This window comes from Rattus norvegicus, chromosome 4, assembly GCF_021556685.1.
Source record: "Rattus norvegicus strain SHRSP/BbbUtx chromosome 4, alternate assembly SHRSP_T2T, whole genome shotgun sequence".
Lineage (NCBI taxonomy): Eukaryota > Metazoa > Chordata > Mammalia > Rodentia > Muridae > Rattus > Rattus norvegicus.
The window spans coordinates 176,838,194-176,857,887 of NC_141537.1; the positions used below are offsets into that span (position 1 = coordinate 176,838,194).

General features: G+C 38.5%; 1 protein-coding gene across 1 annotated transcript in view; it reads right to left on the reverse strand.

The window, feature by feature from the left end:
- The window catches only part of Slco1a4 (solute carrier organic anion transporter family, member 1a4), a 54,743-nt gene extending 35,930 nt beyond the window's left edge, over positions 1-18,813 (reverse strand). The window contains 4 exon segments of the mRNA NM_131906.1: positions 400-532; positions 2,631-2,772; positions 7,689-7,806; positions 18,754-18,813. Coding sequence (NP_571981.1) covers positions 400-532; positions 2,631-2,772; positions 7,689-7,748 — 335 coding nt within the window. The 5' untranslated portion in view covers positions 7,749-7,806; positions 18,754-18,813.
- Positions 18,814-19,694: the final 881 nt, after the last annotated feature.

Here is a 19,694-nt window from a genome sequence, read left to right on the forward strand (position 1 = left end):
GCTGCTTTAAAAAACATGAAAATAATCAGGCTTTCCAGTTAATTTTTCTTGGTGACCCATAATTATGTCATATTGTAGACATCTTGTAACCAACATTTCTAAATAGTCCTTAGGAAGGACTCAGCATGTGCATTAGCAGATTCTGAGAATCTCTTCATGAGCTTGAACTTCATGAAAGACTTGCCTCAAGTTCCCACTTCACAAATAGACTAGTTGGGAGTTCAAATAGACCCAAGGCCACAGAATTCATAACTCATACTGGCAGACCAAAGACTTTAACTTCCATATTAGATTTCTGTATTTTGGGGGAGTACTGTTCCTCCCAGAGTGGAAATTCTGAGCCTTTTTTCCTGTAGGTGAAAGTTGAACTTAGAATATCATCAAAACTAGAATACTCACTGGCCCATGAGGAAATGGGGTAGCGAGATTAAGAAACACCCCAGGCCCATAACTGCACATCCAACACCAATCATGATAGGTCTGTGAAGTTTTGTTCCAAAATAACTCACAAATATAATCAACAAAAGGTTTCCTGGGAGGGAAGAATGAGAATGCATGTTTCAGTAAAGTATTAGCAGCTCTTTGTCAACATCCTCTCCAACATTTGGACTCCAGGGTTCATTGTTTCACAGCCACATTAAGAAAACAGGGATGGGTGCTTAGGATGTTTTATCTATATTTTTAAGATTTAAAGAAATTGGGATCATAACAGAGATATATCTATTATTCTGCAGTATGCTAATTTCTCTATTCACTATTATCTCACCCTTGTAATTAGGTACAAAAACAAGTGTAGACCTGAATGAATGCCATCTCTGATCTCTCCTCTCATGCCTGCTCTATGCAGACTCAAATGGGTTCATGTTTTAAACATAATATTTTAAAATACCTTTATTGCTCAACCTGACCAAGACAGATGTCTATTTCTAGTTGTCACTTTTTCCCTAAGACCAGGTAATGCTGTTCAGAGTCCTAATGCTCCAACTAGGGCTTATTATCCAACTTATGGCTACACTGCAGAAATCAAAAGTCAAAATAAAAACTCATCTTTTTGATTTAAGAGAAAGATTAGTCTAAAAAATGGTTGGGAAGCTTTGTGCTGACAAAGAGTCCTTTGATTAACATGTTTGGGAGTTGAAAGAACAAATAGGACCTGGTAGCACAGACTCTCTGTCCCCAGCTACCTGAAGGCCAGAAGAGGAAGGCTTCAAGATCAAAGTCAGCCTGGGTTACAGAGTGAATTCAGGACTAGCCTGGGCAACTTAGTGAAAATTTTCTTTGCTTATTTAAATACATTAAGGACAATTTCATGAGGAGAAAAGGAAAACCTATGAATTAATTCAAGACAAGAGGCACCAAGAATTCTATGTCACTTGGTTTATAAAGGGAATCTTTTCCTTTCTGTACTTTTTTTTTCATTTTTTATTGGTTATTTATTTACATTTCAAATGTTATCGCCATTCTCAGTTTCCCCTCTCTTCTCCCTCTCCCCCTGCCTCTATGAGGGTGCTACCGCACCCACACACTCACTCCTGCCTCAGAGCTCTAGCATTCCCCTATCCTGGGTCATCAAGTCTCCATAGGACCAAGGAGCTCCCCTCCCAGTGATGCCATATATGGCAATTCTTTGCTACATGTACACCTGGAGTCATGCCCCTACCTCCTGTGTACCCTTTGGTTGGTGGCTTAGGCCCTGGGAGATTTGGGGGATCTGGTTGGTTGATATTGTTGTTCTTCTTATGGGGTTGCAAGAAAATCCTTAGACAGACTAACCAGAGGGCACAAAGACAGTATCCTAATTAACAAAATCAGAAATGAAAATGGATACATAACAACAGAAACTGAAGAAATTAAAAAAAAACATCAGATCCTACTACAAAAGCCTATACTCAACAAAACTGAAAAATCTAGATGTAGTGGATGATTTTCTAGACAGATACCAAGTACCAAAGATAAATCGGGATCAGATAAACCATCTAAATAACCCCATAACCCCTAAGGAAATAGAATAAGTCACTAAAAGTCTCCCAACCAGAAAAATCCCCAGGACCAGATGGGTTTAGTGCAGAATTTTATCAGACCTTCAAAGACCAAATACCAATACTGCACAAAGTACTCTCCTATCCTAGTTTATGACCCCAAATCAGGAGCTTGAGTTCATCCTATCTTCTTAAGAATTGTATCTTGTAGAACTCAAACCCAGGAAAGAGTTCCCATCTTCCCTACTGACTAGGAGTAGAGAGCCATCTACTTCAAAGACACAGATGTGGAAGAGAAACATTTGCTCTCTCTTTAAAAATATAAATTTCCCCAGGCTCCCACAGTCATCTCCTAAATTGACCACAAAAATTCCTTACCTTCTCTTTGAATTATCAAATGACAGAATTAGATATTAATACTCTAAATCTGCTGTACTCCTCAGGGTGGGGGGTGAACTGTCAGAGTATGTGGCAATCATGAGTAGACATCATGAGAATAATTAAATAAGTGGCTACCAATCAATTTCACAGCAAACAAGGCTATCAATAAATTTCAGAAAGCACAGATCTCAGCCAGATTAAATGATCTAATGTAGGAAATAAGGAGAAAATACCAACATGTAAAGATAAGTAAACATAAAAATAACTTACCTATTTCAAAGCTCCCATTGATAAGCCCAACTATAGATGTGGGGATACCGAATTGTCTCTCTATTTGTGTGAGCATGGAATTCATATAAGTTCCTGATAATGATTTGGATACATATGCACATGTTAATGCCAACAGAAACATCTAGGAAAAATGTTTAAGAAAAAAAAGAAATTATTTTCAGATTATGAATTTGTCATTTACTGATCAAAGAGCCTCCACCTGAGGCTACCAATTGTATTCGATATAAACAGCCCTTGATTACACAAGAAACTTTAAAGTATAATCTCTCCTCTGCCATGCTGTCCTTTCTCTGGACATGCAGTTAGAACAGTCAGTTAGTAGCTGGGTTGTTGATAGGTATGGCTTTGTGTATTTATCAGTGTACCTCATTGATACAGAAAGATATGGAGTTGTTCTATGTAAGACACAGGTATTGATGGGGCTTCAACACTAGACTGTTATCCACAGGACAAATGTTGTCCTATTAAGGAAGGGAAGGAAGAGAACCCAGAACAAGGCATTGTGTCTACAGCAAGACTACTCTGTTTCTTCCTCATGCAATATTCTTTGTAACACTTTATCTCAGCAGTGCTAGTGGTGTTCATGGCATATAAATCCAAGGCAGAACATTTTGGGGGTCCCATGGTGCAGGATAATGGGTGGTTATATATTCAATTTACAATGTGTTAGATTAATACTTTCTGCTTATGAATTTATTATCACAATCACCAATTAATTTGGATAATCCTTAGCAGAAACATATGCAGAAATAAATAAGAAGAATTGGGGAATGAGAATACCCAATTCAGTATAGTTCAAAAGGATAGATGTTTGTCTTCTAATTTCAAATGCTCTTTTCAGAGATGTTCTGTGCCCCCACTGCAAATATTTCAGAGGATGTGACTGAGGCTTGTTAATTTTCTTAGGAGTTTTTTATTTCAGATCTTATATTAAAGTGAGATCTACCAAATTAAAAAAAAAACAGAATTGGGATGATTTACTCTTTTTTTTAATGTTTTGATGAAGAAAGCTAAATACTTGGTGAGACCACTGGTATTTCTCAGAAGTATTTGGTTCCATGCAGAAAGAAAATAGACCTGCAGACATACACATTCAGGTCTACTATTACATAACGCCTGTTTTTATGAAGCTAATACTTCTGGCTCTTAAACTCAGCACTCTAGAGTATAATGCAAAATCTTTTAGGGCAGTCTTTTCCGGCTCTCTAAGGGGCTTTTATTTTGTATCCTTTTTTCTTTCATAACTTCTTTATGTGTATTTGTGTATATGTATATGTTTGGGTAGAATTAGTTCATGTATGTATATATACATGGGGAGACAACTTCAAGTGTAATTCCTCGAGAATTATACCTTTTTTTCTTTTAAATAGGGACTCTCATTTGTCTGCAACTCAGCCAGGAGGCAAGGCTGGCTCAACAGTGAGCCCTAAGCATCTGTCTGACTCCATCTCTCCATGCTGAAATTATGCTCATACATCACTATGCCTAGTTTTTATGTAGGCTGTGAGGACTGAAGTAGGCTCCCTTGCTTCCTAAGCAAATACTTTGTCGATCAAGGCATCTCTTCAGCTCCCTTGAGAAGTTGTTCTTCCTTCTCTTTAAGAGTTTATAAAGATTAAATTTACTTTTTGGTAATTTCATACATATATGAAATATTTAGATTATTATTTTCTTCCTCTCTTTTCCTCCAGTCTTCCCTATTAATATCCAAATTGCTAGCAGTACTCTTTTTAAGGTCTATGAGTTTTGATTTGGTTTTTATGGGGTAGCTTAATCTGTGTAGCCACTAGATTACAACTAAGCATTGATACTTGATGAATTTACCAGTGTGTGCACAGCTGAAGGCCTTAAGGCACATCAAGTCATTGCAAGACTAAGCATATCATCTTCCACTTGATGCTAGACAAAGTAGGCCAGCGAGGGGAAGAGGATCTATAAGTAAGCAACAGAATGAGGGACAGCTCATGCTCCACTTGTTGGGGAATCTTCATGAAGACTAGGCTGTACTTCTGCTACATATGTACAGGTCCAGCCTATGCTTGCTATTTTGTTGGTGATTCAGTCTCTAGGAGCCACCAAGAATCCACCTATTTGGCTTTGTTGTTCTTCTTGTGGAGTCCCTATCATGTCCTGGTCCTTCCCCCAAGTCTTTCACAAAACTTCCTAAGATGAATCTAATGGTTGGCTATGGGTCTCCGCATCTGTTTCAGTCAGTTGCTGGGTATAGCCTCTCAGAGGAAGTTATGCTAGGCTCCTGTCTGTAAGCATAACATTATCATTAATAGTGTCAAGGATTGATTCTTGCCTATGGAATGAGTCTCAATCTGGGCCAGTCATTGCTTGGCTCTTCCCTCATTCTCTGCTTCATATTTGGCCCTGTACTTCATGTAAGCAGGACCAATTTGGGGTGGGTTTTGTGGGTGGGTTAGTGTCCTTGTCCCTCTACTAGGAATCCTGCCTGGTTACAGGAGGTGGCTATTCCAGGCTCCAGATTCCCCACTGCTAGGAGTCTCAGCTAGAGTTGCCTTCATAGATGGTGCCTCCACCATCCCAGGTCTCTGACACACCCTAGAGATGTTTTCCCAAGGAAGACTTTTCTTAATGATTCTATTTCTAGACTTAAGAATCAGGACCTTCAGTGTGGACCTTTTGACCATGCAAATATTTTAGATGTTTCTAAACTCAGAGGACATAAATCTAATTATTTTAAAACAATCCTATAAGTTTTTTTCTTGAAAACCCATGGTTTTAATATTTCCCCATACTATTTACACCAATATCTACTGTCATTGAACTCCCAGTTAAAGTAACTGTGGTGGCTTGAGTAGAAGTGGCTTCTATACACTCATAGATTTGAATGCTTGGCCACTGAGGAGTATAGTACTAGGAGGTGTGGATTTGTTCCAGTATGTGTGACCTTATTGGTTGAAGTATGTCACTAGGAATAAACTTTGAAGTTTCAGAAGCTACAGCCAGGACCAGTTTCCCTCACTTCCTGATACCTGCCAATCTGCATGTAGAACTCTAGGCTTCTTCTCTAGCACCAGGTCTGCCCACAGGCTACCATGGTTCCTACCATGACAATAACAAAATAAACTGATGAAACTATACGCCATCCACGATTAAATATTTTTCTTGTTAGTGTTGCACTGGTTATGGTGTCTCTTTGTGGCAATAGAAATCCTACGATGGTAACCAAAGATAAACTCGAGAAGTAGTGCTTATAATGAAACCTCATGATGTCTTTCTACAAATGCTATTAGTAGTAGAAACTAATAGTTATAATACTCATCATTACCCTAACTTTTAAGGTGAAATTGCAGATCAGTAGATAAAAGCACTGGCTGCTTTTTCTGAGGACCTGGGTTAAGTTCTCAGCAGCCTCATGGTGGTTCAAAAACACCTGTATCCTCATGGAGACTGGGGGCAGGGGGTGGAGATATGGGATTTGGAATAGTTTGGGGGTGGACTGGGAGGGGAATAAATCTGGAATGTAAAAGTAAATAAAAAATTAAAAACAAAACAAAAAACACCTGTATCTACAATTCCAGAAGATCCAATATCTTCTGGTCTCCAAGGATATCAGACATACAACTGGTCCACCAACACACCTAAGGGCAAAGTACCCATATACATAAAATAATGCACAAATTTAGAGAAGTTAAAGGATCTTAACAATGGAGGAGCAGGTGGAGATTAGGGACAGAGGAGTTGCTTGGCATGTGTGAGCGCCTGAATTTAATCCCTCATACCACTAGGATTAGATATCCCAGATAATTAAACACAGACACACAGAGAGAGCAGGAGGGGGGGGAAGGGAGGGAGGGAGAAAGAGAGAGAGAGAGAGAGAGAGAGAGAGAGAGAGAGAGAGAGAGAGAGAGAGAAACAGTGAGAGATACAGAGAGATGTGAATAGATTGTACAAAATGACACATGTAGAAAGCATCTGGGGAAGGTAAGGAGCCGGGGAGTCTGAGCTCCTCAGTGACTGTGAGAACTGAAGGATACCTTGAAGGGCTTTGGATTCTAATAATTTGTACATCATTAGAGATAATCACTTTCCAGGGGCTGAGCCTGAAGCCTCTTTTATATTAATACATGGATTCTACTACATGTGAATAAAGGTTAAGTGAGCATTTGATAGGATGGCTTAGGCAGCAGAAGCTTAGAGAGGCATGATGAGGACTCTGCAGAAATTGATCAGCACTCAAATTTCCTGGGTTAATGTAAGTTCACATTTGGTGATGCAAACATGCCTTTGGAAGAATAAGAACAATAATTGTATCTAAAATACTGAAAACCACTAAAGCAGCTAATAGAATGATCTGTTTTCTTATAAATAGTAATTATTACATTGCCAATGCTTGAAGAAAATATTTATCTGACTGGATCACAAAGCCATTTTTTCCATATTAATCAACAGAGTGCTTCTGCTAGGAAAGTCTTTCCTAGCTGTGGTCCCTGATTTTATGTCAGGAACCCTTGAAGGCTGAGCATTGATTGACCTCTGACCTCATGCTAAATTACACAACATAATACACATCTAATGCATTTTAAACCCCACTCTCCTTTAAGACCCTCTAAATCAGTGATTCTCAACCTTCTTAATGCTCATTTCTTTTTTTTTTATATACAGTTCCTCCAGTTCTGTTGACCCCAACCATAAAATTATTTTTGTTACTACTTCATAATTGTGATTTTGATGATGATATAGACTCTAATATAGTATCTATGATTTCTCATAACCTTAGGTGACCCCCTTGAAAGGATCATTTGACACCTGCAAAGAGGCATGACCCACATGTTTAGAACCCCTGTTCTAAATCATTTTGATAAATTTTCCTGGACGAATAATCATGACTAAGCATCTATAATTAGAAAACCAATGTCTTTAAGGGGAGGAATTAAGGCCATACTTGGTAAATGACTTTTGTGCTGGAAAACTTCATGCAAACTGAGAAATATTACAAGCACTTTCAATGATTGTTTAAAAAAACTTCCATGACTATAAACATGCATATATAGAAATAATCCATACCTTGATCTTGGCAAAACATCTGACCCCATGGGTTGCAACCCTTTTCTCAGATTTTCCCATGTTGTTCTTCTGATTGTTTCCAGATATCTATTCTTTAAATAATCTTACTGCTGTTTTTCTGAGAGAACAAACAGTTAATAGTTAAATTATTTACTAAAGTGTAATAAGTCATTCTTTAAAACAATGACAGCCCAAACTCTCTTAGGGCTAGGGTGTTTTATTCAGTTTATTTTATTTCAATTTATTTGTTTCTGTTGTTATTATGAAATACCAGGACCAAAAGCAAGTAAGAAAGAGGAGGGTTTATGGTAGTTTACAGGTTCTATATCTCAGTTCATCACTGAGAGAAGTCAGGGTAGAAACTTAGGGCAGCAACCTGGATGTAAAAGCCAATGTGGAGGCCATGGAGGAACTCTGCTTCCTGCTTTGATCTTTAAGACAATCTCAGCCTGCTTACTTATACAACCCAAAACTTCCTGCCCAGGGTTTGCACCACCCACAGTGATCTAGGCCCTCACACATCAAACACCAATCAAGTTAATATACCACAGGGTATATCGTTAGTAAATTTCATTGGAACACTTTCTCAATTGAGGTTTCCTCTTCCAAAATGACTCTAGCCTGTGTAGAATTGATAATTAAACACAGGTGCATTAGTGGGTAAAAAAAGTGATTGAGGATCTTAGTTTGAATTCTTGGTAACCAAGCAAAATAGCTGGGCTTCTTTGCAATGTAACCTCAACACTGGGAGGACTCAGGCATCAGGAACATAGCACTGTGCCAACCTGCTATGATCTTGCCTTCAGGCCTTCGTAATATGTACATGTGTGAAGCCAGAAAACCACCTGACTTGTGGAAGCAGTCCCTTAGCAAGAAGGAGTTTGAGTGTCAAGGACCGTCCTTGATACCCAGCTACTTTTTGGGGCCAGAACTGATAGTTTCTCACAATTAATATTCTTTTGTTATTCTCAGGGCCAGAGCTGGTGGCTTCTGGCAATTGACTCCTGCTGATAGCAGCAGAAGGTTAGGAAAATAAACTTAGTTACTTGAGCTCTTTAACTCAGGGATCTATTTCTGGTTAAGTAACAGGCAGGCTTGGAGCAAGTCAACTCTTCATGAACCAGAGAGAAAGGAAAAGAGAGAAACTCAGGCATGCATATGTACACTGGATGAAGCAGAAAAGGGCTTCTTCACCATTTTATGTTTGCTCTCAGCTTTTATACCCTGTAAGACAGAAGTTCTTTATCTAAATAAATTACCTCACAGCTATGAAAGTGATTATCATATAGACAGAGAAAATTGCTACTGCAGAGTAACTGATTACATGGTTTTCAAAGCAATTTTACATTTCACAAGTTCACAGTAAGTTTAAAGCAATGGTTCATGTCATAAGTCAATAATGTTTAAGAAGTTACAGCAGAATTGTTTACATGTCTTTCCATTAAGAGTCATATCTGACTAAACATTCCTTATCTATTTTCTAGCTCCACAAGTTCATTATAAGTTTAGATCAATAGTTTTTAATGTTACAAGTTAACGAGGCTTTGTCAAGAGGCTGGTCATCTGCCTGGTATCTATTTTTTTTAAAGTCTTATAGAGATAAACTAGTCAATCATTTATTTTCACTCATTTTACCCTTAATAAATTGCACATTCCCAGTTTATGACCTTCAGTTACTGAGGTTAGTAGCCTCATTTTTAACCTAGAAGGACTAATTTCCTTGATCATAAATTTGTTCCAAGCCTATTTTCTTGGAATTATCTCATGACATGGAAGTCTATTTGCAGGTCCTCCCTCCCCCGCCCCCAGGAAGTTTAAAATTACTTGAATCGATCCAGCAGTTCTATGAGATTATTATCAAAAATGATGAAATCATCAATGTGTCTAAACAGCATCATTACATAAAAGTTCATCTTCATATTGATTCTGCAGGAAAGCTACCCAACAGAGTGATTATAGACCCAGGAAGCAAACTAGGCCATTTCGGATATTTGAGGAACACATCAGTGGGCAGCATGGAAGACATATCAGCAAGGAGCAATACTGGGATGAATTCTCTGGAGCCCTTTCCTCACAGAGCACTCTTATCACAGCCATGCAAAATGGTGGGCCATCTCCAAGAAGCTCAATTGCTTGCCACAGCCTACCCTGCATGACTTCTGCCAGCTGAGATATATCTCAACCCTAAAGATATTATCCTGAGACTAGCAAGAGCTAGGACTCTTCCCTCCTTGCTCTGGGCCTGCATCTCCAGGTGCATGTAGCCTGTACAACCCCGACTTCTGTACCATAGATGTAGTCACATAGTCCAGTGGCCAAATTACAGGTTTAAATTCCTCTTTTCATGTAAGGACATGTCCTTTTCCTACAAACAAAGCATTCTCAGCACCTTGACACCAGCTAATAATGTGCATTCATCCCATCCCTTACTATTCCTCATGGTTTACATAGCTCTTTTTACCCTCAATAAAGGAGATCTGTTTCACTGAAAACCTGCTGCCCCTGTGGATTCAACAGGACCTAAGATTTAAGCAGGGAAGAGTGAATGACACTCCACCACCACCTTTGGCATCAACTCAAAAGCCCAAGTGTCCACAAGGATTGGTAGTCTATTTTTTCCTCCTTTTTTTTTTTTTTTTTTTTTTTTTTTTTTTGGTTTACACTAATCAAATTTGGTTCAGAAACACTGAAAGGTTAACTGGCCAGGGTGTTCTCTGGTATTAGGTAAAGGTCTCTAAGTCTCTTCCCTGAACCCTGACATCAAAAACTCCCTATATTTTCTTCTCAAAAAAGAAAAAAAAGCAAAAACTGGCAACACAGTGAGTGACCAGTAAATACCATATAAGGTAGTCGCTGGAACGCTTAAAGCTTGCAAGCAGGTTGATGTCTTGGTGCTGTTGGAGAATCCCCTGAGTACTGTCAGTCTGCAGAAATGTTCTTCTTTGGAGCAGAAGTTTCCTTTCCATTTCTATTATGAGGATCACATAGATAGATAGATAGATAGATAGATAGATAGATAGATAGATAGATAGATAGATAGTAATTGATTAATTAATTAATATAAAAATTAATTAATTTGAATTAATTGAATGAATGAATGAATGAATGAATAATAAACCAACCAACTAACAGAAAACAAAACAAAAACCTCTCAGATTAGAAAAATATGGGCCTTCGTAAAATCCCCCAAAATGAAGCTGCACGGCCCCATCAACTTCCCCTCCTGCCAGCTAATAGTCCTGCACTCTGCAGGACTCCTTTACAAAGGCAGATGAACCACATCTCCAACTCCAAGTTGTGGCTTTCCCCTTCCCTTCTCCACTGGCCAGCAAAGCTTCACTTTTCACAATTCTGTCAAAAATAAATAGATAGATAGATAGACAGACAGACAGATAGATAGACTGATAGATAGGAGGAAATGCCACATAGCCCTTGGCTTCCCTTCCCTATCCCAAAGCAGAGAAAAATCCAATTAACCCCCTAGTTAGCTCCACCACTCCTTCTACTCATGGTTCTGTCAGGAGTCTTGATTTTCAGGCATTCCCAGTTCATGCCCATCCCACCAGGGCTGGACTCCCTGCAAACTCAGATCACCAATTTAAATAGGCAGCTTTCCCACAGTTTGCAGCTGAGCAAGCCTCAGCCAGCTTGAAGATAGTCTTCCCACCCTCTGGCTCACAAGATCACACCCTGACCCCACTCACACCCTCCCCCTGCATCTTTCTTCCTTGCTTGATCTACTTTCTGGGGGGTGGTAAACAAACAAACAAACAAACAAACAAACAAACAAACAAACAGCTATTAGCTGGCAATGTCAGGGTGGGCCCAGACCCCAAAAGTCCTTTCTCCCAAGCCAAGAATGAATGGTGGAAGAATGGAAAGGATCTTCCTCATATGCTCACTGCCAAGTTAAACTCTGTGCGTAGACAGAGCAAACATGTTACTTAGCAGCTTTTCAGCTAAGGGTCACAGAGCTGCAAATCCTAAATTATATAAGAATGATGGGTGGAGATTTGCTGCTAAAGCTGCAGCTTGTGATGCCTTAGCTTGAAACAATGCCACTTGGACCAGATGACCGACTTTGAATTTTCCTGTTGCTTCTTTTTGTGTTTCTTCCTCCCTAATAGCAGAAATAACTGATTGCCAATGTTCCCTTCATGGGACACATTGAAGGACAAGCTACAACCCACTATTAGATTAACCACTCAAAAAATAAGTTATGTATTTAAAAATTTACATAATGATTTGAACTTAAGTAGTCGATGAAAATTATCAGCTGAGGCTAAAAGAGAATTGACTCTGACTAAAAGTAGCTTACAGGTATCACAGATGGATCGCTTGGATACCAAACTCAATTGTACTTTGGTTGTTTTGTCTCCTGAAACTTATGGTTATGCTCTATGCCTTTACTCGTAAAAACTACTTTATTTTAATATTACAAAACCACAATAGGGTGATTTTAAATTTCTTTACCATTTTTAAAAGATTTACAGCATTAGAATTAAAGTCGATGGTTTAAATGATATTGTATCTCCTTTCAGACTAATAAAGCAACGCCTTAATATGGATTTGGTATGGATTTTGAGGTGATGATCATAGGAATCCAGAGGTATTCGCTACAACGTACTAGATAAAGTTCAGGGTCTTTACGTGAACAATGAAGTTCTGATAACATCCAGCCACAGTTAAGGATTGTTAAGTTTCCTTTGGCTTTCTTTTAAGTGTAGACTCAAAATGTAAAATTTATATACACCCACTCTTCCAGATAAGGAAAAGAAGCCCCATTTGATGGATTTAAGTCAAACTAAAGAATGTTTGTGCTTTAAATGCAAAGCCATTTCCCAAGGTTCTAGTGTAATACAAAGGTGTGCATCTATTGCCTTCTCTAAAACATAGGTTTCAATATCCCTAAAAATTTTTGTAAGCCACAGAAAATCATCTTGGATCCACCTCTCCCAGGTAAAGGGGACTTTAGATTATTGATCTGTAGAAATTTTATATATTGACAACTATAGATTTAGGTCTGTCTTTAAGAAAAGATTGATTTGTACTCATGCTAATTTGATCAATATACCTTGGTTAACATTAAAATAACATTTTACCATTTGGATCTAAAATTACTAAGGTCCATGTAGCTAGCTCATATTTTACCTTTTTTTTTTACAAATGCAGTCTTTAATTACTAAATAAATAAAAACACAGAATTATGATTGATAATGGCTGCCAATATGCTAATCTATTTTATATTGCTCTTGAGAAATTCCCTGTAGGCATGCTGTCATAAATAGGTTTGCTGCTGGTATCAATCAACCTAATTAAAGTCTATGCTCTTAAAAGGCACCATTTAATAGAAATAAAATATAAACTATGGATAATCCTATGTTTTTCAGTAACCACATTAAAAGCTAACAAAATAGGTGAAAGTTACTTTAGTATATTTTGATTTTATTTACTGATATATTTAACAGGTTGTTTCAATATGAAATATGTACAAAAACTTATACAGAGATATTTTGTCCTCCTTTATTTTGTTTCTATTATTTAATCTTTAATTAATGTAATAGAAGTAAGACTATTCATTTGAGCCAGTTTATTTTACATAGACAAGCTATTACTGATTATGACAAAAATATTGTATTTTGGCATCATGTCATCTCTTGTAATGTACAGAATTTTTCTAATAACTAAGCTGCCTATGATACATCCTAGTAGTTAGCAATCTCCAAACTGATGTATTTTCTTCGTGGGAGTAAAATTAATTCTAGGTACATAATTTCTAAGCTTTTTGAGGTTTTCTTTGCATTACATTTTAAAGGATCACCAAGACACATCCTCATTCTCCAAAATATTGCCTCTCCATGCTTCTGTATACAGGTCACATAGGTTAGCATAGGTTTCCTTTCTCAGCTGCACTAAGAAGGTGGGATAAATGATGCTTTATTGAATTCAAATTTCTTGAATATTAATGAGAAAGATAACACAGATGCTAAAACGTACTAGATTTTGTAAAGGACTGATGAATTAAGTCAGCTTATATATCTTAAGGATGTATTAAGAACTGTGTGGAAGAAGTTTTTCTCTTGTTTCAAAAGGAAGCAAAAACTTGTAGCTTCAAATCTAATAACACTTAGATTTGGTTAGGAAAGACTTCCTAAAAATCTTGGTTGCAGACACAAAGATAGAAACATATAAAAACAACAAAACATGTTATGTAAATGCTGTTTCCACTATATGGGAACAGCTCAAGAGATCACCTGAGACATGTATGTCTCTGTATAGCCAAACATCTTCTGTTCCTCATTACTTATTATTACATGCCATTGTTTCATAAGGCATGGATGAAAGTTTATATTACGGTCTGGTCAGGCAGTCCCAACAGACTCATAAAGTTAACAGACTCACCTGCTCAAGCACAGAGCAGAGAATCATTATTAGATAGATTGTGCATGCCCCCCCATTCCATACATGTGCTAAAGAAGAAATGTACCTACAGTGTGATGTTCAAAAGTCTGTGTGTTTTCAGAACAAAAGGACAAGACACAATACCTGGATGAAGACTTCAGAATAAGCGTAACAGGTTATGGAAGTCTTTAGTCCCTCCAATGACAGGTCAAGTTCCTAATGGGGATTGTTCTCCAAAACCAGAGAGTTCTGGCCTTAATGATTGCAGAACAGGGAGGGACATGCATTGTATTGGTGAAGGAATGCTGCTTCTATGTCAATGCATATGAGCTGGTGAAACAAAATGTACAAGTGTTCAAAGATCTTGAGGAAAATCACCAAGCACCTACTTGGCCCCTTATTGGCCATTGGAGCACCACTTCACCTGGCATCCTGCCTCATCTAATTTCTAAAATGACAGATAAGTAGCACTGTTAAATCACTGGCAATTGGGTTCTGGTTCAGTACTAAACCATTCCCATCATAAGGAACAATGATCACGACACCCCCCCCCTTTATAAAACAAAAAGGGGGAGATGTGGGGTTAGCCAGCTTTATGACACGAGGAGCTAGTCTGCAGTAAGAATGAGGTCAAGACATGTCCCAACCCTGAAATACCTCACCCCAGGACCAGCAGGAGTTAGGAATGTTCCCTCCTTGCTCTGTGACTGCATGTCCCCGCAATATAACCTGCACAACACCCAACTCTGCTACTCTCTCTTTTTAATTGGATATTTTTTATTTACCTTTCAAATGTTATCCCCTTTCCCAGTTTCCCATCCATGAACTCCCTATCCCATCCCTCTCCCCTGTTTCTATGAGGGTGTTCTCCCCACCACCCACTCACTCCTTCCTTCCTTGTTACCCTGATATTCCTCTACACTGGGGCATTGAACCTTGGAAGGACCAAGGGCTTCTCCTCCCACTGATGCCCAACAAGGCCATCCTCTGCTGTATACGTAACTCTACTACTCTTGACACAGTCACATAGCCTGGTACACCAATCAAACGTTTAACTTTCTCCCTTGTCTTGCTTGTCTAGCAAGCGCCTGGAACTCCTCTTCATGCAAGTGAAGCATTCCTAGCACCTCAGCCCCGGGCAATAATGTCCATTTATCCCCCTACCCCACCCCCACACAAACCACTAAACTCTCCCCAAGGTTTTAATAGTCTTTGTAACCCCCAATAAAGGAGAGCTGTTTCACTGAAAACCATCTGTGAGAAGGCTATATTTTTTTGGGGGGGGGTACTCTTGTCAGCCATGGTCCTGTAGAATTCACCAACTCATCTAAGCTTCATTACTTTGTGTCCAACCTATACACCAAGAGGCCAGAACTGGACCTGACTGGCAAATATATGTGCACACATACATATTCTTAAACCCAAATCCATAAATTCACTTATAGCAAAGAGAGAGAGAGAGAGAGAGAGAGAGAGAGAGAGAGAGAGAGGGAGGGAGAGAGAGAGAGAGAGAGAGAGAGAGAGAGAGAGAGAGAGAAGAATTTCTTGAATAGGAACAATTTAATCAATACCTTGAATGTTATAAAGTTATTTATGAAAGTTTTGACTGTCATTATAAACACATCCATAGGAGAAGATTGAAGTTGATTGATTTCTAATGAAAAAGCCAGTGCAAATAACTATACTTATTCTTTGAAAATACTAAAGATAGCCTTGGAACTTGTTAGGCTCTGACTGTAAACGAATGATCTGGATAAAATGAAGCTTCCTATTCTTTAGTCAAAGCATATGAGACTCAGGAGTTGCCCTTTGAACTCAATGGAAAGCTACTGCCTTTAAGAATGCAAAGACATTAATTTTTTGTTTTCCTTTGCAATTGTAGTACTGAGTCTGTGGCTTTCACAGTGAATGTCATTTAGATTTCTTAGTTCTTAGAGAACCTCAGACCTGGCCATGTGACCCTCACACAAATTGCAATTAAAGGAGTTTATTTCTTCCAATCCCATAGGAGGAACTCCTGTTAAGGATTGTGAATGAATGCCTATCCCAACGCAGTGCACTATAATGGAGTCTAACACTAGAACAACGCCTTCCCATTGAATTGTGCATTTGTCATTGGCTCCACAAAGTCAAAGAACGATGCAGTCCACTTATGATGACATTGAGGCTTTGCGGTATCACAAGTTCTGAGAAAATATGCTCAGCTTCTGCTCCATGGAAACCCCAAACAAATTCATTCCATATTGATCTATTAATGTGATTAAATACAACAAAAAAGAAAGCAAGGACATCCATTGTGTTTGTAGTAAATCTCTGCCTCGCTGAGCCAACAAAATCTGTGTGACCAGGCTTACTCCCTGAGTTCCTTGCATTCCAAGACTTCCCTGGAGTCTCAGAAAGAGAAACACTCAGAGACGCTGTTGTTTCAAAGAAACCTGAGGAGACACTGAATTTTAATTGTTAAAAACAAGCTAAGAAAAACAATAAATAAGTCTACCATCTGTGGAGGAATTCAACAATGCTAGGATTAAAAATGTAGAGTTTAGGAAAAAGACCAGACACCTAAAAAGAGAACTAGATGTGATTATTTACGACCTACATATTATGTATAGGTGAACATGTTCCTCTCTGTATAGGCAATATGTCAGTACAAGCATTTATATGCCACGCAGAAAGGTGACTTGAACTCTATTCAACTCTTCCAGTCTTATCAAACTTTATCTATCTTGTGTCTTTAAAGTGGAATAATTTTTGTCACCATCAAAGTACTTTAATTTCATAATTAATCTACAAAATTTATTTTAACATATCCATATGATTTCTCAGCAGTGTCCACAGCAGTGAAAATTCTCTGAATAATGTTTATTTTATAATTAATACAGAATTTATAAATAATTTTAAACATTTATCAGAGCTCTGAGCCATGCTGCATGACTCTAGTTCTCATCACTGCCTTTCAACTACAACAAATCCTTATCGAGCACTTGGTCTGTGCTATTAACTTCATGAAACACAAGTACTCATCAAGTAATAAGACAAGCCTGCTGTTCTATAGAAGGCTGAATTGCTCAAGACTGATCAAACACCAGAGAAAGTTGCTTGGACCTATATCCCCAGGATCCTATTGTTCTCCTGGGAAAGTTAAAATTTGTTATAAATAAATGAATAATAAAATAAATAAACACACTATGATTGAACCAGGCCTTGTAGGCTGAGGTTCAACTTACTTATGTAAATAGGGTTGAAAATTTACAATATATGCATGAACATTACATAAACTATCTTGGCAGTCCCAAGCAAAAACTTGAATGAAAACCCCAGACTCAAGGCTCCCACATAAAACTTCAGGAGCACTTAACTTCTTGAGAGGAGCCGAATGGTAGAAAGGGGAAGATTTCCATTAGAGAGGAAACTCATAATTCAAATCTACTTCGAATATAGCTGAAATATCACATTCTCAACTCTGCCCACCTGCCTCATTTTGTCATCCATAGAGCAATTTGTCATCAGTCTTTCTTCTGTTTCTCCTTGTCCTTGTCTGAGGCCTCACTGGTCTCCCTACTCAACAGTAAGAGTGAACTTTTCTCCCCTTCCATGTCAAAGCTACTTTCACATTCTTTAGTGGTTTAAAATATAACTATTCTGAATACCTATTTTTCATCTTTTGGCCAAGAGAAAGTGGGTCTAGGCTCTAGAAGACCACTGGATAGTGGGAGTTTCTATCACCACCTTAAAGATTTCTTTCAAAAACACTTTTGCTGTCTCAGAAATTTTACAAAGAAGTGTCTTGAGTGTAGATACATCATACAAAGTCAGGCCCTTGAAAACAGTTTAATGTTAGTAAATTAATCTCTACTTTCTTCTAATGTGCCAACCTTTTCTCTGAAAAATATATATTTTAGATGCATTTTAAACTTGTCTATAGAGAAAAAGAGGTAAGGGAATATCTGTTTTATTGACTCAGTGAAGCCAGTATAACCAAATTCTGAATCATGCCATATTCCCCTGGAGAGTTCTTTGATCCTAAATGAGAGATGTGAACAGAGTGACAGCCATGTAAACAGCGTCCTTTGTTAGCACAGGGTTGTTTAAACAATGACTCCTGCTCCCAGGATCACACAGTATCACCAATAAATCCAAGTCAATCATGAATGCTAATGAAAGCAGGACATTGCACTTGTAATTAAGCAGTTAGCTATGCGATGTGCCCCCCTCTTTAGCATCCACATGAGAAATAGGAGTTCATCGCACCCATTCTCAGGCAAACCTGGGCACAAATATGAAACGTTTTGCATTGCTTTGTTTTAAAGATATCTGGTGGAGCATCTATCTGCCCTATTCTTTTGAGAATGCAGTGTAGTTTCCTGGGTGAGCATCCTGGAAAGCAGACCTCTAGAACTGTCACTACCTGGCAGTACTGGCACTCTCCCCTCCCTAAGCAGAAACTCTTAGGGGTCAGCAGCACCCTCTGGTTGGTGGCCTTAATAACATCTCAGTCACAGGAGAATACGGCATTGTCCAACGTGAACAAACAAGCTCACTCACACTCAGTATCCACACACTCAGCATCAGAAAATGCGTGCCGTCCTTTTCATTTACTCTGCACTACTGAATTAAGGAAGCAAAGGCTTTGCTTTACCATGGCCAAGTGAGAAGTACATACATGAAGAAGCTTTAGAAGACGGTCCTCTCCATGCTGAGACTAAAAGAAAGTCAGAGCAGCAAAAGTCCTACGAAAAGCACTTATTTTCAGAATCCTCAGATTGCCTCTAACTGGGAGAGACAGCCTCTTGGGTGCCTTCCAGCTAAAATGCTTTCAACCAATACCAAGCCAAGGAAGGACTTGCCAAGAAAGGACTTGGGGAAATACAATGAATTGTTTGATTCCTAGCGAGTGATTTTATTTTGGTTAGCTCCTTCTGATCAGAAACCAAAGGAGACAATGCAAAATTCCACGTGTGTGTGCATGTGTGTGTGTGTGTGTGTGTGTGTGTGTGTGTCTGTGTGTGTGTCTCTGTGTGTGTGTCTCTGTGTATGTGTCTCTGTGTGTGTGTCTCTGTGTGTATGTGTGCGTGTGTGTGTCTCTGTGCGTGTGTGTCTGTGTGTGTGTGTGTATATACATATGTATATACATATATATGTATATGTGTGTATATATATATATGTACATTTTATTTTCTATATTCCAGGTACCTCAGAAATCTTATCAGATATCAAGAAAATTCCCATTCATGTGGTTTTACCATGCAAAATAATCCTGGAACATAGACCGTTCCTTCACCAGCAATCTAACCAGTTTGTCAGCTTAGGCATGTTCTAAATCTAAACTGAGAAACAGAAGAGGAAATTCAAAATATGAGTTCTGCCTTTAGTAGAGCCAGATGTTAATGGCATCAATGTCACTTCCTGTGCCAAACTTATCTAGAAAAAGAGGAGACAGTTTCAGGAGAAGCCAGTTTCCACATTTTTTACCTAAGTCTTACCAGGCAGCTTTAGGCTCCCTAATGCACTGTCCTGCTGGTAGTGATTAATATTCATTACACAAATTTTTATTGAGGGCCTACTAAGTTCTAAGCACAGTAGTAGATGTTAGGGAACTGAAGA